Source organism: Chiloscyllium plagiosum, unplaced genomic scaffold (genome assembly GCF_037043375.1).
Source record: "Chiloscyllium plagiosum isolate Xiang-an unplaced genomic scaffold, Cpla_swu_hap1 HiC_scaffold_36, whole genome shotgun sequence".
In the NCBI taxonomy this organism is placed as follows: domain Eukaryota; kingdom Metazoa; phylum Chordata; class Chondrichthyes; order Orectolobiformes; family Hemiscylliidae; genus Chiloscyllium; species Chiloscyllium plagiosum.
In genome coordinates, this window is record NW_028270174.1 from 15,559,724 (window position 1) to 15,583,333 (window position 23,610).

The window sequence follows — 23,610 nt, forward strand, 5'->3', positions numbered from 1 at the left end:
CTTTTGACAGTAAAAACCAGAGCATGCATTGTGCCGGCTTCAACTCAACAAAATCAGTCACGTCATTTGGTGGTTAATTTGTCAGGGCCATGAGCTGACCAATCCAAATCAATCTGCCTGGTTTTAAAATTTAACACTGCGGAGTTGCTGTCAATCATCATCCAATATATCTGCCAATCAGAGTCCATTTGTCAACCGATCAGCATTCTCCTCCCAACCAGTATGAACTTTGGCTTTTCCTCTGAATTGCTGTTCTTGCCAATTGTCCTGATGAGTGGAGGATGAAGAAATGTTTGATAAGACTGTGACCTTTTTCCAGCCATACCCAGTTGCGGTACTATTTAGTAGCTTCACACTGCATGGGAGTTGCACAAGGTTTCACACAATAATAATGTCTGTTGATTTTGAAATAGCTGACAAACATGGATTAGTTAAATTGTACTCAGTATAATATGTTTCCCCAGAACGGAGGTGTGGACAATCCAGAAGCAGAAATCTTCTACAAAGTATCCATTTTAGCAAATATGTTTAGCATCCTTTATCATTGCTAGATTGTCCTGCTAGGTCAACTAATGCTTGAAATGGATAATTGAATGTTTTGCTGTCTTTCAGTTTCAAGATTAGGAGAAAACTGAATCCAAACTGAATTGTACTGGTATTGTTACTGGTGTGCTGCATTCCTATTAGATTTAGAAAGCCAATTTTCTAGGAGTTTACAAGGTAGAAAATATTTTAAGTGGTAGCCTGACAGTAACCAGATAACTTTAATAGCTGTAGCCAGTTCTTTATTGTAAGTGTCTGTATCTTAAAGTTAGTCGAACGATGTGGTTTGGTGGGGTACAGTGAGAAGTTCAGATGTCATTGGAATGATTGATGCATGTTGAATCTATACATCTGTGTGTGCTGTGTGCATGTTTCCTTTAGCATTGTGTTACCCCTTCTAACATTCATGCAATTATTATATTTTGCCCCATTTTTAATGACCCTAACCTGAATGATTTTTTCTCTTCCATGATTGTAGTTCTACTTAACTCTTGTCTCAGTGTAAATCAGTGATATCAATGTAGCAGTGTGTTAGCTGTAGCATGCCCGCTGTTTAACACTTGCTTTGTTTCTCTTTCCAATGTAACTAATGAATGTTGGTAGTGGTGCTCATGCAGGACTGCAGTATCATCTGAGGAAACCAAAGTATAATCCCTCATGTTTATCCTTCAAAGCAAAAATTAGGCAAGCAAATTGAACTTGCCCATTTTTGTGCAGTGATCTGGTTTTCTCTTAGCACAATAAAGTCACTGTTCTGAAGGGCAATTATGACCAAGGCGATTGATTTTTAAATTGAAAATCATGAGGTTGAACACCTTTCATACTGTGCCATTTTTGACGTTATCTGAATGCAGTGCGTTGGGAAAATGTCATGTCAGGCTTGTGTGTTCACTTCCTGACAATCCATCAACCAAGCAAAATTTTCAGGATGCTGTATTTAAATAACGTAATGGCCGCATGCCAAAATATACAAACAAGCTGAATTATAAGCTTCGTTTGACATCTTTCAAGCAAACCTCCATCATTTGGACTGAGGGCAGATGATGTCCTTTGATTTGAGGGGAAAAAAATAAATTGTAAAATCGTTTGATGGAATTCCGTGAAAATAAATATTGGGCTGTACTGCACATTTTCCTCCCCCCCCCCCCCCCCCACCCAGTCATAATTCCCACTCCTTAAAATTTCCCAGCTACTGACAGTGTGGTGCCATGGGTGCAAATATACGTTTTAAAAATATTTTTACTGGGCTTTCACCCATTGGAACAAAGTCAGATATCCATCTGACAAACTATTTGCGAAGTTCAGATAAACTATGAAAGGCACTGATCTACCAGATGAAATGAAAGAGAACCTCATGTTGCCTCAAAACGAAACTAAACAGCTTAATTTTCCAAAATTGTCCTTGCATCATTACCAGAAAGTTTACTTGTATTTCACTTGTGTAATTAAATTTCTGACTGTATTTTCAAACTTGCTGTGTTTTTTTTTCTTCCCCCACCCCCTTACCCCACCCCCACCCCCACCCCAAGTGCTTGTATAGTTGTGTTCTCTCTCTTTGGAAAGCATGCATTTTGCAGCAGGATTAAGCAGCCTATATGAGCACAGTCTCTTCTGGAATGTTGCCACTCATCATTGTCTCCTATGTGCAAGCACAAGGCTAATCATGTGACTCGTGTGATTTCTTTTCCCCAGTATGATGTACTGCTCTTCTCTGAAACTCTTTTTTCCCTTGTTTTTTTTCTTTCTTTTTTTGTCAACTTTCTGCATTGGCAGAGCATCTTGGAATTGAATTTATGGGTATGGACAAATCATTCCTTTTAATCTGCAGAATAAAACCTGACAGCTCTGATCTACCTTCAATTCCTAACTCAGTTTCTCTCCCTTCCCCACCCCTGTTGCTTTTGGAAGGGATGAGCCAGCCATAACAGCCTGTCTGCCACTTGGCCACCCTTTTTGTGGGTAGCGAGGATAAATTTAAACGGGAATAGATTTTCCACCTCAGCCATGGAGATTTGATTTGTAGAATCGGAACAAGCCATTTAGCCCATTTCTAGCCTGCTCTACTTTTCAATGAGATCATGGCTGATCTTTATGTCAACTCTATTACTGTCTAGGTTTGGATTTGACTTCCATCTCCTTCATTTCAGCCCCTACTTTTCAAAACAATTTGAAACAAATAGTGGTCAAAAGATGGCCACAGCAGCTATACATTGATTGTTAAGTGTCACACTAGCTTTATGCCACAGGCTGATTACTCCAAATGCATTATTTTATTACATATTTTAACTCGAATGCAAAGAAGGCAGTAGCCAGTTAACAAAGGAAAAAGGTCTCCTCAGTGAGTGAGTGTAAAATTCTCTCTTTCTTGGATTTACCATAATATTTCTGCCATTTCCTCAATTTGCATTTTTCAGTGTCACAAACTGTAAAGGTGTGCTTTCTAAAGGAGCAGGTGCGGTGGTCCAAAATAATTTTAAGATTAATTTCGCGATTCAGATTAAACAAGTCTGTTGGCCTTTGTTCAAATTTGCGCTCACAATACCAGCTCCCAACGTGATCAATAAAGTGTTGAAAGAGCCCCACAATCTGTCGTTGAATTTTTCCGTTTTCCCATTGATTAGATACTTTTTGGCATTCTGTGCATGCCTTGCAGTTGAACTGAATTTCGAATTGCTTAAATATAGAACAAATAAGCAAGACAATAAAAGCCTCAAAAGTGAAGATTACGGCTTGTTGACCTGCAGTGAAAGCAATCTAATAATGCTACAAGTTGAAATGGGCCCAATTTATAGGATTAATAAACATGCTTGTAAAATATAAATGATATTTCTGGCTGAAGATTGCAATAATAGAAAGTGATCTTCACCGACTGACCAGATTTTAGAAACAGAGATGTCTTTCATTCATTTGAATCTCTGTTTTTGGCGAGTTGACTAGGTGACTAATGCTGTGGAGAGTTCAAAAAGATCTTTCTACCCAGCACCATCGAACCGTCCCTCCAGAACTGCCCTTCCCTATGTGATTTAACCTTAAGTTAAAATGTTTACTGTCACTTGGGCTAATCTGATTCCACTTTGGAAATGAAACCACGTCGCTGTTAAATGACTTGTACTCCCATTGACCAGCCCATGGTTCCCAAACCTGAAGTTTGGTAATTATTCCTTTTAGAGTTGTAGTGAGACCCCAGTGTATGATGGCAATTGTCTTCTGGATTCCCATTTTGCTATCAAGGAGGAACACAATGTTTGAGATGAACCAGCCTTGAGAAGTTCTGGCTGACTGACGTACGTGACAAGGCCATCAACACATCGGCCTCAAAGTAATTTCCAAAAAATCTGGAACTGCATGCAGACAATGGATAAACAACAGATTCAATCATACAGATTCCTTCACCTTTTGCAAAGAAGTCTTCAAGTCCAGAAATAGTACAACTCACTTATTTAAAAAGGTTGTGTTTGAAGTTAGAACATTTTAAATAAAGCCTTTGTTAGCGGCAAATCACTTAGTACATCTCATGAAGCAGCGCTAGTCTGGTAGTAAAGGAAGCAGACAGAAGCTTAAATCAGACTGAACTCTAATTTGATTAAGATCATCTTCATAACCCACGTAACTCATGATTCATTTTTGAGCTGGTTCAGTCAGTCGGTGGTTATGTTGTGTGGGACATCCCTTCATGTTTGCTTCAATCACTCTCTTCCAAGTGTTTCTGTATTTTATTTTCCACTATCAAGCATGCTATGCCAGGCCCACAGTTGACTTCTTAACCTGAAACTACTTTTTAAAATCAAAATTTCTACCCTACTGGCAACCTTTTCCTTCTCTTTTTGTTAAACAAAAAGTCACTCGCTACTTTGGCGAAGTCGTTCTCCTGAAGAAGTCCAGTTGAATTGATGTTTGGTCTTGTATGGATTTGGTGTTGACCATCTGTCGTGACGTCTCATGTTGTTATTGTAAATAGCAGGATGGCTATTGGCCAGCTGTAAGGATAAGAGACAAGCCATGCTAATAATGTCAACAAGAAACACAGCCAATTGTTGAAAGAAAAATGTTATTGCTTTTTATACGTGAAAATCAGGAAGAATTTGAAGTATTTGCAAAGTCCTCTGACCCTGTGAAATTATGCTTATATTTTAGTCAGCTTTCTGTTGTGATTCACTTCCTAGTCTTGCTGTCTACCCCTTTTCAAAGTGACCAAATTATATCTACAGTCAGAATGAACTGATAGATCGGAACGAATCTGGCAAATCTAGAAAAATTAACGTGGTGCGTGCAACAGGCTGCAAAAGAATTGGACTAAACCTTGGCTGATCTTTCTGAAGGTCAACCTTGCAACACACACACGCACGTCTGTGTGTCTGAACGTCCAAAATGCCTGCCAATGATCGCCGTTTTGTTCTATGATCTTCCTCTAACTGTGATTGATGCTCTTTTGTTTAGCTGAATGTTAACATCCGATTTCCCAATATGTCCAGCCGATACCACACATTCATCTATTGTTCTGTAATGGAATTAAATCAGGCACGGGGGGAACTTCAGATTTTTGTACTGATTTTCTGCAATGAATCATTTTAATGAGATGTTTGTGAGAATTACTCTAGTCCTGTCAGCTGGCCTCTATTCTGACATTTACCTCAATGGTGCCTTACTCAGTGATGTTTCTCTGTCAGTGATGTGGGCTCAAGTTGGTGGAATGGGGAAGGAGAGAAGTGGCAAAAATTTCCAGTGAAGTTCAAAAAAGACTGTGTTTCTCCACCAACTGCCAAGGAGGAGGTGAGAAAGAATGAGTAATCTGCTGAAGCATTTTTGCAAATTTCCAGCATTTACATAATAAATAGAAAATGGAACAATGCATTGACTGTGAGAATATTGAATTACACTGCAGGAAACATCAATGAGTGATCGCCCAATAACAATTTAACTCCAGTTTTATGTATAATCGTCAAAATGTTTCTTTAACATTGGACTGCAGAATTTCAAAAAGGCAATGTTCAGCTTCTGTAATATTTTACAGCTTTTTACCAATTGGGTTTAAGCATGTTCTGGAGTAGAAGGCCTGAATAAAAAGGAAACAAGGGTGAATTTCTGATTTGGAACGGCTCATGAAATTGTTACATGAAAATGCTTGGAATAACAGTCATGAAGATTCGGCATGTATTTAAATGTGCTCAATTTTAAAAGACAAGCTAATCTCACAACAGATTACACTTTATCTGAAGTACGTGGTACTTGACAGGACTCAACATGTGTCCTCACATGTTCCAGACTGGTCATCAATACAGACTCTCAACTGCAACTTCAAGAAGGATTCATAATATAAGAATGATTCAATTCTTACAGAACGAATCACAAAAAAAAACACTTCGAATGATTGGCGGAAGCTGCGATTTGCCTTTTTTAAAAAAAAATTGCCGTGAGCTTCCATTTTGTGCATTTTAATTGCCTTTGAGAGCACAGCAGGTGGAGAAATGGAAACTGTATGAGCAATTTCTGCCCATCAACAGAGCTAAATATTACATTTTCATGGCACATTGACTGCACAGCAAACCTCAGGCTATAACCTGCTGTTTTCTGCTTCTCTCTTCAGAAGCTGAGGAGCTGTACCAGAAGCGAGTGCTGACGATAACAGGGATCTGTATTGCCCTCCTAGTGGTTGGCATCATGTGTGTGGTGGCGTACTGCAAAACAAAGTAATCCAAAGTTTCATTGTCTCAAATCCATGACCAAACCCAATTGACACTAATTTTCTGTTCTTTTCCCCTCTCAAGTGAATTCTCGTTGTGCTCAAACATTGATGTTATTTAAAGTCTCCCTTTGCACCAAATGATATTTGGGAATGACAAAGCACTCAGCAAAAATAATGCTACCAGAGCTTAAATTTGGATGGAATCTGTTGTTATGAATCTAAAGGCAACATGTAATTCAGTTCAATACAAATCAGAGACTAAATGACAAAGTTTGGGGGGGGGGGGGGGGGTGGTGGTGGGGGAAGCAGATGGATGGGAACAGAATTGTAGCTCCTGTGTACAGGAGGAGGATAGTGAGGTCATGAATAAGGTTTCAATGTCACAGGAGTGTACCAGCAGGCTGTAAGGTGGTTTGAAGTGTGTCTACCTCAATGCCAGGAGCATCAAGAATAAGGTGGAGGAACTTGCAGCACAGAGTGGTACCTGGGACTTGGATGTTGTGGCCATTTCAGAGGTATGGGTAGAGCAGGGACAGGAATGGTTGTTGCAGGTTCCAGGGTTTTGATGTTTCAGTAAGAACAAGGAAGGTGGTAAAAGAGGGGGAGGTGTGGCATTGTTAGTCAAGGACAGTATAAAGGTGGGAGAAAGGATGCTTGAGGACTTGTCTACTGAGGTAGAATGGGCTGAGGTTAGAAACAGGAAAGGAGAGGTCACCCTGTTGGGAATTTTCTATACGCCTCCGAATAGTTCCAGAGATGTAGAGGAAAGGATTGCAATAATGATTCTGGATAGGAGTGAAATTAACAGCGTAGTTGTCATGGGGATCTTTAACTTTCCAAATATTGACTGGAAATGCTATAGTTCGAGTACTTCAGATGGGTCCATTTTTGTCCAATCTGTGCAGGAGGGTTTCCTGACACAGTATGGATTGGCCAACAAGAGGTGATGTCGCATTGGATTTAGTACTGGTTAATGAACCAGGCCAGGTGTTATATTTGGAGGTAGGTGAGCACTTTGGTGATAGTGACCACAATTTGGCTACACTTAATTTAGCGATGGAAAGGGATAGGTATATACCGCAGGGCAAGAGTTAAAGCTGGGGGAAAGGCAATTATGATGTGATTAAGCAAGATTTAGGATGCATAGGATGGGGAAAGAAACTGCAGGGGATGGGCACAATTGAAGTGTGGAGCTTGTTCAAGGAACAGCAACTTCATGCCCTTGATAAGTATGTACCGGCCAGGCAGGGAGGAGATAGTCGAGCGAGGGGACAGTGGTTTGCTAAGGAAGTTGAATCTCTTGTCAAGAGGAAGAAGGATGAGATGTGAAGGCTCAGTTAGGGCACTAGACATTTACAAGTTAGCCAGGAAGGACCTAAAGAGAGCTAAGAAGAGCCAGGAGAGGACATGAGAAGACTTTGGAAGGTAGGATCAAGGAAATATAAAACTTTCTATAGGTATGCCAGGAACAAAAGAATGACAAGGGTAAGATTAGGGCCAATCAAGGACAGCAGTGGGGGAAATTGTGTGTGAAGTCCAAGGAGATAGGAGAGGCACTGAATATTTTCCATCAATATTCACACTGGAGAAAGATAATGTTGTCAAGGAAAATACTGAGATACAGGCTATTAAAATAGAAGGGATTGAGGTTCAGAAGGAGAAGGGGTTAGCAATTCTGCAAAGTGTGAAAATAGTCAAGTCCCCTGTGCTGGATGGGATTTATCCTAGGATTCTCTGGGAAGCTAGGGAGGAGACTGTAGAACCTTTGTTTTGATCTTTGTCATCATTGTCTACAGGAATAGTGCCAGAAGACTGGAGGATATAAAATGTTGTCCCCTTGTTCAAGAAGGGGAGTAGAGACATCCCTGGTAATTATGGACCACTGAGTCTTTCTTCTGCTGTGGGTAAGGTTTGGAAAGGATTATAAGAGACAGGATTTATAATCATCTAGAAAGGAATAATTTGTTTAAGGATAGTCAACACAGTTTTGTGAAGGCTAGGTCATGACTCTCAAACCTTATTGAGTTCTTTTGAGAAGGTGACCAAACAGTTGGATGTCAGTAAAGTGGTTATGTGGTATATATGGATTTCAGTCAGGCATTTGATAAGGTTGCCCATGGTAGGCTATTGCAAAAAAATACGGAGGCATGGGATTGGTGATTTAGCAGATTGATAAGAAATTGGTGAACTGTAAGAAGACAAAGGGTGTTGATTGATGGAAAATGTTCATCCTGGAGTTCAGTTACTAGTTGTGTACCGCAAGGATCACCTTTGGGGTCACTGCTGTTTGTCATTTTTAAAAATGACCTGGATGAGGGTGTAGAAGGATAGGTTAGTAAACTTCGGTTGACACTAAGGTCAGTGGAGTTGTGGACAGTGCGGAAGGCTGTTGCAGGTTACAGAGAGACATAGGTAAGCTGCAGAGCTGGACTGAGAGGTGGCAAATGGAGTCTACTGCACAAAAGTGTGAGCTGATTCACTTTGGAAGGAGTAGCAGGAATACAGAGCACTGGGTTAATGGTAAGATTCTTGGTAGTGTCGATGAGCAGAGAGAGCTCAGTGTCCATGTTCATAGATCCCTGAAAAGTTGCCACCCAGGTTGATAGCATTGATATGAAGGCATAAGGTGTGTTAGCTTTTATTGGTAGAGCGATTGACTTTCGGAGCCATGTGGTCATGCTGCAGCTGTACAAAACACTGGTGTGGCTGCACTTGGAGTATTGTGTACAGTTCTGGTCACTGCATTGGATGTGGAAGCATTGGAAAGGGTTCAGAGAAGATTTACCAGGATGTTGCCTGGTATGGAGGGAAGGTCATATGAGGAAATGCTGAGGGACTTGAGACTGCTTTCATTAGAGAGAAGAAAGTTAAAAGGTGACTTAATAGAGACAAACAAAGATGATCAGAGGGTTAGATTGGGTGGACAGTGAGAGCCCTTTTCCTCAGATGGTGATGGCTAGCATGAGGGGACATAGCTTTAAATTGAGGGGTGTCAGAGGTAGGTTCTTTACTCAGAGAGTAGTAAGGACGTGGAATGCCCTGCCTGCAACACCTAGTGGACTCGCCAAATTTAAGGGCATTAAATGGCCATTGGATAAACATATGGATGATAATGAAATAGTGTAGGTTAGATGGGCCTGAGATTGGTTTCACAAGCTGGCGCAATGTCGAGGGCCGAATAGAAAATTACTGTACTGTAATTTTCTATGTTTGATAGCACAGTTGACTGTTCCATTGACAGCATCCAAATTGAAACCCGATCCAAATTCTCTCTACGTTTAAAAACCGAACAAACTGTCGATGCTTTAAATCAGAAACAAAAATAGATGGCTCTGGAAAAGCTCAGCAGGTCTGGCTGCATCTGTGAAGAGAAATCAGAATTAATGTTTCGAGTCCAGATCTGAGGACTCTACTATGGGAAAATTAGCATGGCCAATTTACCTGGCCTGCACATCTTTGGATTGTGGGAGGAAAGCAGAGCACCTGGAGGAAACCCACGCAGACACTGGGAGAATGTGCAAACTCCACACAGACAGTTGCCCGAGGCTGGAATTGAACCTGGGACGCTGGTACTGTGAAGCAGCAGTGCTAACCACTGAGCCACCGTGCCATGGCAGAGTATCCAGATTTGGACAATCTGAGCTCAGCTCCTCATGAGCATGAGCGGTAAAATCCAAAATAGTTGATGCCCTGGGTCTGGCATCCATTGAAAATTCCAAATAAGAGTGACTACTTCAGGAAAATAAATTTTTAAAACATTTTTAAGTGGATTTTTCAGTGGTTGGGCTAAATTCTTTGGATGTAGAAGGATCTGTACTAGCTGAATAGTTGTTCTGTAGCTGGTCAAAGCTTGAAGCTACAGTCCTCCAAGTGAGCAAAACCAAAATAGTGTGGATGCTGGAAACCTGAAACAAACACATTAAATGCTGGAGAAACTGAGCAGGTTTGTCGGGTCCACAGTCGCCGAATTTCTCCAGTGTGAACTCTGAGTGAGAATGTGTTTCCTTCTCCAGCTCACACATTCATTATTTAGCTGAGCACACAACTAAATGTTTTCTTGAAAGGAAAGGAAATGAAACAGGACAGAGTGTTATAATTGGGCTTCACTGAAGGAGGTAAAGTGTTAAAGGGTCACGCTAGCAGAAACCCAGGAACATGTCACTTGTTCATTGTAGCCAGCCACTTCCTATTCCCCAGTTCGTAGTCCGAAACCACAACAGACGTAAGGAGAATACTCTTGAAAGAGATGTGCAGTTTTGTTTCTATAGATTAAAAAAGTTTGTAAGAGTTAGATTTGTTTTGTGCAAAAGCACAAAATAGATGTTAGTGGATTGGTCATTTGTTAAAGTCCAGTGAAAAAGAATATTGTTCAGCCAGTGTGCAGGGAATCTAACTCACATTTGCCATTTTTGACAATTTAAATTGCACCTTTAAGGTAATAAACCAGCACCCGAGGCAACAAGGTTAAACAATGATCTAAATATAAAGACCACAAAAAGCTAATTTAACTTAATTGTTAAATTAAGTGACGGTGCTCATCATACATTATTTCATTTAAACCATTTATCCAACTCACATATCCAGTCTCATCTCCATAATTTCAATTCCACATAAACTCGGCATGCTGCTTTGTCACCTACACCAGAAGGTCCTGACTCATTTCTGATTTTGCCTTTGCACCTCACTGTCTGTATGTTGGCAGAGAGGGATAACCTGATGAGTCAACAAGCATTCCTGTCACATGTTTCAACATCTTTGGCATTTCACAGAATTACAGATTTATTGTTTCAAATAAAAATAAACACAAACAAAAAACACTGCTGTTTGCTTTTCTCCCCTCCAACTTCACATACATCTTTGTCAAAACAAAATGAGTAAGAGTATTTTTACAGTTTTCCCAAAACAAATAAAGAATTATATATCTATCATATAGTCCCTGCCATTTTGGATTGATGATGTTGACATCCCGATATGCCATCACCATTTACAAGCGTCCAGATAGGTTGACATAAAAGGGGAGAACTGTACTTGGAGACGCCAGGTGTAGAGGTCACACTCCACCCTACAGCACAAGAATAAGCAAGAACAGACATTGTTTGGCCACGACAAAGATAGTCATGCTGCCTTTGTGACTTAATGCATTTGTGAGCCAGAGATTCAAGTAGGTGGTGGATAGATAGCTGCTCTGAAAATCATGATCATGCTCAGACTTTCAACTTTCCCCAAGTATAATTGTCCCTGAGCATACTCCTGCAAGTCTCTGCTGTTCAAGTTCATATTTGGACCTAAGAGCACAACATTTGCTTGAGGGGAGAAAAGGAAAGCTTTTTAGTAAATGGAAGATATTTCACTATGTGCTGGAGTTTAGAGCTAGTGGACACAAACGTCAGATAGTCACTGAGCAATTCAGTAAAGAATTAAGGAGTAACCTTTTGTCCCAGAAAGAAGTCAGTAACATAGAGGCAGGGGTACTCCAGACAGCACCTTGAAACTACAGACAAAGAAATAAGTACCAGGAACAGCCTTGTGAGGGGTGTAAACAGCAGTGGACAGCACTTGGGCCAAATGGCCTGTTCCTGATCTGTACGTTTTATGTAATTCCTAGTATTTCTATCCTTAGGATTTGGTTTTAGACAATTTATTTTATAAATATGTCCCACAATCCGTGCCATGTAGACCTGGCTGCAAACAGCAGTAACTTATTAGTCAGTACAACCCTTCATTCAGTTGGTTCTTTTTCCTATATTTATTTTTAGAAACACTTGGTTTGGAGAGGAAGCAGAGGAAGGATTCTGTCAGAGCCCTGTGTAAAGGGCTGGGCATTCAGGTTGCATGCTACGCTGACACTGAAGAAAACGGGTGTCACAACTTCATAGCCAGAGTTTTAATCCTCCTCCTGTACAGAACTCGATGTCTAACAATTGCCAATTGTCTTTTTGTCTCTGATTGCATTGCACCGCCACCCAGAAAACAGCGGAAAAAACTTCATGATCGGCTCAGACAGAGTCTCCGCACCGAGCGAAACAACATGGTAAACCTTGTGAATGGACCGCACCGCACAAATCCGCCAGCAGAAAATGTCCAATTGGCAAACGTGAGTTGATATTGATGTGCGATCTAGCGATAATTGTTTTGTATCAGTGTGATTGTGAGATGTGACATAGATTTACCAATATCCAAACAGTGTTACTGGAGTGGGGGGGATGGGAGGCGGCGGGTTGGTTTGCCTGAGGGATGCCTTCTATGTGTTACAGAACTGCCCCAAGTAGATGTAGTTCCACTTGCACCATTGATAGCTGTGTGGTGAAATTCTCGAGCAGTTTTCAGACCACAGGCAGTTGTACCTGGGCAGGCACTTTAATTTCTGGCCATTAGACTTTGCCCTGTTTCTTCAGCAGGGGAAAAAATGATGAAGCAACCGCTGGACCCACCAGAGTGGGTGCTTTTGACCAGAAGGAATGATTGCTTATGACAGAGATTGTAAGAACAGTTAATCTCTGTGAACGTGCTGCACTGTTACTGGGAGTGGCATCACTGCATTCAGCAGGGGGTCAGCCATGTCATTTAAGATGTACTGCAGAATTAATAGTTGAGTTGGCAAAAACACAAGAAACAATTTTAGAATTGTGTTAAGAATTGCCATGTTCTAATAGTCACATAGGAATATCTAACTGACAGCTGCACATTATTCAACAAGATACAGGTTTGACAGTATTGTGTCAAATGTGCCAGAACATTACAATGTAGGATGAATACCATTGTATGTCATTAGATGGAATATAGAATTAATGATATTGAGCAGGTGTATTAGTGTAACATGATATAGGATTAGCAGCATTGTGTTAGTGTGTCAGTAGATATAATGTAGGTGTGTCAACATTGTGTAAATGTATAAAATATAGGTTAATAGCCCAGAAATTGTTTGAATAGGGAATATCATGTCAAATGCCTTGGAACAGATTATTTTTACCTCACCCATCAGGTTGTATCACTTTTTGTACTGCAGATTATTGAATATGTCGTTTGATGTATAAAGTTCATGAACATTAGGCCAAGCGACCAGTCTTCTTACCCAAGAAGTCAAAACAGTTGATAAAGAAACAAAGAACAATGGGAAAGGAACTAAATTAAATTCAAATTGGAGAGGGGGAGTCCATAACTAGAGGGCGTAGGATTAGGGTGAGAGGGGAAAAGATTTAAAAGAGACATAAGTGGCAACTTTTCCATGCAGAGAGTGGTGCGTGTATGGAATGAGTTGCCAGAGGAAGTGGTGGAGGTTGATACAATTACAACATTTCAAAGGCAATGGATGGGTATATGAATAGGAAGCGCTGAGAGAGATATGGGCCAAGTACTGGCAAATGGGACTAGATTATTTTAGGATATCTGGTCGGCATGGATGAGTTGGACCGAAAGGTCTGTTTCTGTGCTGTATAGCTCTATGATTCTATGAATTAAGAGAGAGAGAGAAAGAAAAGAGGCAAATTAAAATTGATTTAATTGTCCAACAAGTTGTGGAACGTTTGAACTCCTGCCACAAATTGATGATGTTTTTAAGCTGCAGTGTTGGACTAATAGCATTGGTGTATTAACATGTCAATATTATTATAAACAGAGAAGAAACTGAGGTTAACATTTTTAAATAAAGGAAGAGGTTTTGAAGATAATGAGGGGCTCCTCAAATGCAGCACATGACCTGTCCTCTTCCCACCCACACACTCACACAGTCCCAACCTGTGTCCATTTTACAGAGGGCAGAGAGGTAGCAGGGAACCTGCCTCCCATTTGAATCCATTGAATTTTTTTAAAGAATTCACTCACAGATGTAGGTGAGCATTCTAGCCAGGCCAGCATTCATTGCCAATCCCAGAGGACTGTTAAGAGTCAACCATGTTGCTGTGGGTCTGAAGTAGTGTGTAGGCCAGACCAGGTAAGGATGGCAGTTTCCTTCCCTAAAGGACATTAGTGAACCAGGTTTTCGACAATGGCTTCATGCTCAGTGTTAGTTCCTTAATTCCACATCTTACTGAATTCAAATGGTGGTGGGATTTAAACCTGGGTCCCCAAGACACTAGCTGAGTTTCTGGATTAATAGCCTAGTGATACTGCCAGTAGGCCATTGCTTCCCCTAAGTGGCCAATGATTGACTGTTTAAGTTCTCATTCTCTTTACTATTGATATTTTGCCCATGGCATGAGGAGACCCTCTACACATGGGTAGCCCCGCAGATTTAGGCGTGCAGGTTGATCCAAGGAAAATACCTCTCTTAGAAACCACCTGTACCCATCAAAGGCACTCCCATATACTTGTCTTTATTGTGGTTCTGTTCGCCGAGCTGGGAATTTGTGTTGCAGACGTTTCGTCTCCTGTCTAGGTGACATCCTCAGTGCTTGGGAGCCTCCTGTGAAGCACTTCTGTGATGTTTCCTCCGGCATTTATAGTGATTTGTACCTGCCGCTTCCGGTTGTCAGTTCCAGCTGTCCGCTGCAGTGGCCGGTATGTTGGGCCCAGTACATCGATCTGGACACAATATACCGGCCACTGTAGCGGACAGCTGGAACTGACAACCGGAAGCGGCAGGTACAAATCACTATAAATGCCGGAGGAAACATCACAGAAGTGCTTCACAGGAGGCTCCCAAGCACTGAGGATGTCACCTAGACAGGAGACGAAACGTCTGCAAAACAAATTCCCAGCTCGGCGAACAGAACCACAACAACGAGCACCCGAGCTACAAATCTTCTCCCAAACTTTAAATACTTGTCTTTAACCCTCTCCCTCTCCCCCTCAAAGTTCAATCCCAACCTCTTCACTCAGGGTTGCCAGGCTCCGCCCAATCCCCCTTTATTTACCTCCACACCACTAGCTCCTCTTCATTAGGGATCGGCTGTAATCCCAACAGTGGCCACTGCCTAAACCTGATGCTGCTGAATCAATGGAACTGCTGGCCATCGCACTGACCGGCAGCTCTCTGAAGGGAGACCTCCTCCTCAAATGTGACCTGGAATCTCACCGTTTGCTAATTAACAACCCGCTGAGAGTTAAATAGCAGCATGACAGTCTGAATCGGCAAGAAGGCATCCCCAGCCAAATCTTTAGCTGGCAAATCAGAGACCCCACCATTCGAGGGAAAAGAAAATCTGCCCATGACTCTAAGTAATGACAGAAATGCACACTGACAACCCTTTACAAATTTGAAACAAGCTGTCAAATTGTAATATCGAGCCAAGCTATTTTTCATTTGCTCCACAATTTATTAAGACTTCATACATGTATCTCATTGGGGCTATTTAACTGATTTTAACAAGTTTTATTGCATTGCCAGTTTTATTCTTTGGCAAGTGTTCAGTGATAAATACAATAAGGAAACGGACAAACACTTATAAGGCACAGCAAGTTTTTGAAATGATCAATGCTTTTTGCCAATCTTGTTTCCTTCAATATCTCTGTCAATGTGTGTCCGTTCTCTGCTGTAGGTAACAGATGTCATTCTAGAACCTTCGAATAAAAGATTGCAATGCTACATTTATTAAAGATTGGAAAGTAGCCACACATTTCATAACTGAATCTTTAAGTGACTCTAACTCATAGACTTCCATCAGAGCTCTACATACAAAGTTTATGTCAACCTTATCTAGAGGTATCTTAAAATAACATTGGCCAACTTGGTGCCAGCCAAAATTTTCCTCCTTTTTCTGACTGATGTCATCACATCATCTTCAAACTGGTACAGCCATTTCCCAACAGGAGCCAGTAATTTAATGTTATACCTCACTGGGGTAGCATGCTGAAAATCAGGCCTGTCTATTCTCAGAGTCGTCACAAAAGTTAAACATTCTTATCAAAGTACACAAAACGCTCAATTTGCCTCTCTGATAAACCAGGTTTAACAGAAAGTACATATCAGGTTTCTGTACTTTAAGAAGAACTACTATCTATTACAAGTTAATGATTTTAACCACAGTTAATTGATTTTAACCACAGGTAAACAACTATATCACACATCACTCTACTGGTTAAATCTCAAACCCGATTTTAAACCCCACCCACTACATACAAACAAGGATAAACACAGAGCCAAAACAATGGTGGAGAAGACAAACCACAGGGAAGCAGCTCAGTAGCATTGGTTCGTAGGTTTCAATCAAGTGTTTCTTTTGTTTTCCAAGTTTTTCAGTTCCCAGATGTTTTCTTCAGGTTCTTCAACTTCTTCACAAGAGGCACAGAGTAACTAGTTCAGTATTTATAAAGTCTCTGATTTATTGTCTCAAAAGAACTGCAATTGGTGGCAGAAAACAACTAACTTTCTTCTGCTTCATGTACATTACTGAAGAAAGACACACACCACCTACCCTTCCAGAGGTCTGAAGGATTCTCCCTATATTGATTCTCCCTATATTGCTCCTACCCACAAGCTGTTCAGCTGCTCAGGAACCAATGAGAAAGTAGTTGTCAGGCTGATGACCCACCACTGGTCCCAATTATGCAAACCAGTCAGCTCCTTGCATGCACCTACATGTGCCAGTCTGTCCACAAACACATTCCTGCAATGCATGAACAAAACAGCAGTGCAAACACCACTCACAATGTGTTTCAATAACTTGTTTTCAAAAGTGCAGCAACTTCTGCCACAATCCTTGGTCTTAAAAACATTTTTTTTTCCAATTCGGTCAACAATCAAAAGTAAACTAAAATATGTGATCTTTACAAATGGATACTTCAATACTGAGCCCCTTATTGAGAGCCTAAGACTTGACACCTCATTATTTCAGTGGATCTGAAATTAATGGCAGCACTGTGCAGCTTGAGATGATATTGTCTGAGAGAACCATTGAATATAATTGACTACAAAATCTGTAGTGACAGTGAGGATAATAAGGCTAATAATATGACAATTCAAATGGTTCATTAGGCACAAGTTACTCACATTTACAAGTCTATAAATTTAGACCTCGTACAATTGCATGTATTTCTCAACATCAAGGTCAAAAGGTGTGACACTGAAAAAGCACAGCAGGTCAGACAGCATCTGAGGAGCAGATGAGTCAATGTTTCGGGCATAAGACCTTCATCAGAAATGCCTGAAACATTGATGCTCCTGTTCCTTGGATGCTGCCTGACCTGCTGTGCTTTTCCAGCACTGCATTTTTGACTGTGATCTTCAGCATCTGCAGTCCTCACTTTCTCCTGTATTTCTCAACATGTCAAGTAACATGACAGCCTGAAATTTTTTTTTGTGCCAAAATATTGAACATTACACAATTTGCAGATGTAGGGAAATCTGTTTGTTTTGAGCTATTTTTTACAGATGTCAATTCAGAAACTAAGGCATATCTCTTTGTTGGTGGAGTGTATTAACTACCCAGTGTTACAGCTCCTTCCACATACCAGTCCACTCTATCCCCCCCCCCCCTTTTTATGTGTTTTGAGGTTCACCATTTAAATTAACTAACTTACCAACTAGACAGTGACAGTTAACAAGTACTACCCTCCAAGGCAGTGTACCAAGAACAAATATAGGGGAAGGTAGAGTTGCTTCTAATCAACCTGTTCAGAGGTCTTATTACTGAGCTCTGGAGTAGATTAGATTAGATTAGATTACTTACAGTGTGGAAACAGGCCCTTCGGCCCAACAAGTCTACATCAACCCGCCAAAGTGCAACCCACCCAGATCCATTCCCCTACGTTTACCCCTTCACCTAACACTATGGACAGTTTAGCGTGGCCAATTCACCTAACCTACACATCTTTGGATTGTGGGAGGAAACCAGAGCACCCGGAGGAAACCAACACAGACACGGGGAGAATATGCAAGCTCTACACAGACAGTCGCCTGATGCGGGAATTGAACCCGGGTCTCTGGTGCTGTGAGGCAGCAGTGCTAACCACTGTGCCACCGTGCCTGTGGGACTTGAACTCAGACCAGGGGTAGGAACACTACCACTGCACCACAGGACCACCCAGGGGAAGGCAGAAAGTGAGGGATAGACCAAAGTTAAAATGTAGTTGAAGGAGGAAATAATACCCTCTAGTCCTCATGATGCCCAACTCTCTCTCAAAGCCTCAAGGGTGTTGGTGAACGCTGTGTGCTCTTTAGGGACACCTGCCTCCAACAATTTTTTCTTTTCTCTCCTATTCAGAAGTACTCATACACACAACTGAATGGCTTTTCTTTCTTCCCACCACCAAACTACCCATGGTACTTTTCACCCATGATCCACCACCATTACATCGCCTGGGTTTCACGCTTGCCTGTGTACCTACCACTCAATAAATTAATCTGTTAACCACTTGCTTTATTACCAACAGAAACTTGCAATTAGTAATCCGTGTCTCTCCATATTTTGTATCCATTGGAAATTCCGTCTGCAGTTTTAAAGATATAGGATAAATTAAAAAGAAATTATTTTTTAAAACATTTTTGATCAGTGGGTTTTGTATGTCAGATTTTCTTTAGCACTCAGAGTGTATTAATATTCAATGAACATGTTAATCAGAAGCTAAGTGAGTCAATACATCTTACTGAAGAATGACACCGTTTTTACAAAGTGTCAATAAGCTCTAATTTTGTCTAGAACATTCTGCCAACTGTGGACACCTGTCATTTAACCTAGGGGTAATATCAAATTTATCACAACATTGTAGACAGTTCAGTCAATCTCACTTAAGGAGTAGCTATAAGACTGATGTCTTGGTTGGCATGGGTATTGATGATGTACGGTCAGTGAAGGGACCAGGTTTGTTGGGCCTACTTGACAATCTCTTAGCATTCTGTTTTTCCTGCAGAGAAGGGTAATAGGAGATTTGATTGAAGTCTTCCAAATTGTGAGAGCTCTAGACAGACAGGGATAAACTGTTCCCACTGGTAAAAGGATAAAAAGTGAGGGGGAGGGGGGCGGTTGCACAGATTAAAGAAGTAAATACAATATGAGAAAATAACTTTATCATAGAGAGGTAGTTCAGCTCTGAAATGTACTGCCTGGAAATGTGGTGCAGGCAGGTTCAATGGAGACATTCAGGCAGGCATTAGGTGCTTATTTAAGTAGAAATAAGGTGCAGGCTGACAGAGGAAGTGTGGGAGAATAGGCCAAAGTCATGATGCTCATTTGGAGAATTGGTGTCAACAGAAAAGGGGCCTAATTCTGCACCATGACACCTCTGCGATTCTAACCCTCAGATTCTTTGTTTTCAGCAATATATAATGAAAAATCCTGGATCCACTGAGCACGTTATTGAGCGGGAAACAGAAACCTCATTCTCCACCAGTCACTACACATCGACGACCCATCATTCTACAACAGTGACTCACACGCCCAGCCACAGGTACCTGAATTAAACATTCTTCAGTCAAACAGAACAAGGAGAACTAACAAAGATCTGCAACGAGCAGAAGGGGAGGCTCAAATCATACATAGAGACATCAGTAGAGTTGAAAATCCTTAGTAAAGGAACATTAAACTAAAAACATTGCTTCTGGTGAAATGTCAGGGAATCCAGGCCATGATCCTAGCCAAATGCTCTCCTCACCAGTGGTGACTTGTTTGGTGTGTACCCCTGTCTGGGACTGACATTGCACCAAACAAGTAACCAAATCCCATAGAAAATCAGAGGGTGGGACCTCCAATTTTTGCAGCATCTTCCTATAGTTCTGAGACCTCACTTTACATTAATTACCTTTGAGAGAGTGGGTGGGTGCTTAGCCCGCCATGAGGAGTACACTGGAGATTTGAGCACGAGGCTGGTCCAGGATAGACAGACCTTCCTGTGGACTCTGCTCAAAGATCAACTCCTCAAGAGACAGAATAGAGATCAAGAAGCTGGTGTAGAGAATCTTGGTCAGACCAACCTTGCAGAACTGAGAGCAATCTTTACATTGATGACAGAGTTTAATTAGGTGAAGGCTGAAAATATGTTTTCCACTAAAGGAGGAGTTGAAGACTGGGGTCCACAACTTAAAACATAGTCACCCAATAAAGATTTCAGGAGAAACGTCTTTACCTAGAGAATGGTGTGAATGTGAAACTCATTCGCACATGGAGTGGTGAGGAAATTGCATGGAAAGATTCAATGAGAAGCTTAATGAAGGGGAGGAAGAAAGGAAGGATGTTCCGGCAGTCTACCAGACTCACTCCTGGCTTAGCAGGACTGATGTATGAAGAGAAACGGGATCATTTAGAACGATACTCAGTGGATTTAGAAGAATGAGGTTGGATCTCATAGAAACTTAGAAAATTCCAACAGGACTAGACAGGCAAAGTACAGGCTAAGGCTGTTCACGATGACCAGGCAGTGCAGACCAGGGGTCACAGTTTAAGGATACAGGGTCGGTCTTTTTAGGACTGAGACGAGGAGAAACGTCTTCACCCAGAGAGTGGTGAGGCTGTGGAATTCTCTTGCCACAGAGTGAGGTTGAGGCCAAAACATTGAACGTTTTCAAGAAGAAGTTAGAGATAGTTCATGGACTAAAGTGATCAAAGGGAATGGGGAGAAAGCAGAAACCGGATGTTGAGTTGGATGATCAGCTATGATCATATCAAATGGCCAAGCAAAATCAAAGGGTCAAATGGCTTTTATTTCCTATGTTTCTATGAATATAAGAGCATTCCAATAGAATTAGATGAAGAAGAGTAGAGAAGGCTTACCTAGAACATGGTGACAAAGAACCATTGGACTGAATGGCCTGTTTCAGTACTGTCATTTCTATGTATGTTTATGTTACAAACCCACAGGCTCAGCATTCTCATGGCAGACAGGTTTCAAACTTTAAGATGAACTATGTCGTGATGGATGATGAATAAGTTTAAATAAAAGGCCGTGTTACTTGTATCTCATTATCCTCAGTTTTATCAAATAATACAGAAGACTTGGGCCAGAAAACCAAATTGTTAGAACAAATGCATAGACTCGATGAGAGCTAAAGTACCGAAGCCCCAATTACACTTTCATACTCTGATATCTGGTGAAATGTGTACCTCATGTATTCACTTTGCAGATATGACAACATACAGAAACCACAGCTGAGCTTAATTGGCTTCAGACTGGGCCTTACTACCATGTTTGATCCCAGATACCAGGCCAGAAGAACTGAAATCTTACACTGCACTGTCCTCTCAGTTAAACCCGACCCGCTAAGTTATCTTACGGCCACCATAGTTCTAAGCTTTTGTAACAAAAACAACAACCAGAAGGTAAATATAGACAGTGTAGTAAAAATAGCATTTATTAATACTTATAGTCAATTAAAACTTATTGCCTGGGCACAATTTATTTTAATGTTTACCACTATAAATCCCTATTTTCACCCAATTATGTTGCAAGCCATCTGTGTAAAACATTGACTCTCCTCCCTTCCTTATACAGGTGCTAAAGGGGTAGTGGCTGTGCTACTCACCTATGGTTGGGGAATGAGGTAGTTTATAACAGTATGACATCTTTACATAGGCTATTATTATAAATGTGATGATGCAAATTTTTAACAGAATGCAAACATTAGCTCCGAATGTGAGAGTTTAAAATGTGTACCGAATTATAACAGAACATCCCAGTCTGATCGTTTCTCATTGTCTATCCCTACTTGACTTGAAGGTGCAGTTTAATTGCTTTCTAATTCTAACTTTTACAATGCTTCAAGTAACTTGATATTGGCTTTACCTCCCATTAACCAACTTTCCCAAATTTCATTTCCAGTAAAGACTTCACTTGACACTTAAATTTCATTTGCCATGTGCCACGAAGGAAAATGCCAGAAGTCAAATGACACCAATAGGTTTAGTCCAATAGGTTTATTTAAAAAACCACAAGCTTTTGGAGCGCTCCCCTTCGTCAGCTCACGTGAAGCTACTTCACCTGGCAAAGGGGCAGTGCTCCGAAAGCTTGTGATTTTCAATAAACCTGTTGGACTATAACCTGGTGTCGTGTGACTTCTGACTTTGTCCATCCCGGTCCAACACTGACACCTCCAGACCAAGGTGGCAAAGAATGAACAAAGTCGCATTCCTTAATGTGCAGCATTTCACAATGACACATGGTGTTGATTAATCCACTATGTATATGCATGAGCGAATCATGCGATATTCCCCAGTCTAAAAGGTTGCGTTGGATTTAGCTATTTGTTTGTTGACACAGAGATCTGAGACCACCTTAAGTAGTCAGTACTTGGCGATGGGTGATCTACACCAGCAATGCTCAGTTAAAGCCATCAGTAATGGGGAAATTGCATGAGGCAGTCTCTAACTAAAGTTGAGGACCTGAGCATTACCCATCGAATGAGCAATGTTCATTTTGTAATGGAGTATTGCCCCTTTCTTGTTCTAAGATCACACACAATCCCTCAATGATCATAGAACATAGAACATAGAAGAATACAGCGCAGTACAGGCCCTTTGGCCCTCGATGTTGCGCCGATCCAAGCCCACCTAACCTATACTAACCCACTATCCTCCATATACCTATCCAATGCCCGCTTAAATGCCCATAAAGAGGGAGAGTCCACCACTGCTACTGGCAGGGCATTCCATGAACTTACGACTCGCTGAGTGAAGAACCTACCCCTAACTTCAGTCCTATATCTACCCCCCCTTAATTTAAAGCTATGCCCCCTTGTAATACCCGACTCCATACGCGGGAAAAGGTTCACACTGTCAACCCTATCTAACCCCCTAATCATCTTGTACACCTCAATCAAGTCACCCCTAAACCTTCTTTTCTCTAGTGAAAACAGCCCCAAGTGTCTCAGTCTTTCCTCATACGATCTTCCTTCCATACCCGGCAACATCCTGGTAAACCTCCTCTGCACCCGTTCCAGTGCCTCCACGTCCTTCCTACAGTATGGCGACCAAAACTGCACACAATATTCCAGATGCGGCCGCACCAGAGTCTTATACAACTGCATCATGACCTCAGGACTCCGGAACTCAATTCCTCTACCAATAAAAGCCAGTACGCCATATGCCTTCCTCACCGCACTATTTACCTGGGTGGCAACTTTCAGAGATCTGTGTACATGGACACCAAGATCCCTCTGTTCATCCACACTACCAAGTATCCGACCATTAGCCCAGTACCCCATCTTTTTGTTATTCTTCCCAAAGTGAATCACCTCACACTTAGCTACATTGAATTCCATTTGCCACCTTTCTGCCCAGCTCTGCAGCTTCTCTATATCCTGCTGTAACCTGCCACATCCTTCCTCACTGTCAACAACTCCTCCAACTTTCGTATCATCCGCAAACTTGCTCACCCAACCTTCTAACCCCTCTTCCAGGTCATTTATAAAAATGACAAACAGCAATGGTCCCAAAATAGATCCTTGCGGAACACCGCTAGTGACGGCACTCCATGAAGAAACTTTGCCATCAACTACTACCCTCTGTCTTCTTCCATCC

At 41.3% G+C, this 23,610-nt stretch overlaps 1 protein-coding gene across 8 annotated transcripts in view; it reads left to right on the plus strand.

The window, feature by feature from the left end:
- The window catches only part of nrg1 (neuregulin 1), an 835,600-nt gene that overhangs the window by 805,455 nt on the left and 6,535 nt on the right, over window positions 1-23,610 (plus strand). For 4 of the 8 annotated variants that reach the window (XM_087979983.1, XM_087979981.1, XM_043674317.2 and 1 more), the window contains 4 exons: window positions 2,317-2,340; window positions 6,128-6,230; window positions 12,194-12,320; window positions 19,419-19,549. In XM_087979983.1, the coding sequence (XP_087836109.1) occupies window positions 2,317-2,340; window positions 6,128-6,230; window positions 12,194-12,320; window positions 19,419-19,549 (385 nt within the window). The remainder of the gene's footprint in view (window positions 1-2,316; window positions 2,341-6,127; window positions 6,231-12,193; window positions 12,321-19,418; window positions 19,550-23,610) is intronic. The other 4 variants (XM_087979982.1, XM_043674319.2, XM_043674318.2 and 1 more) reach the window with 1 other exon arrangement.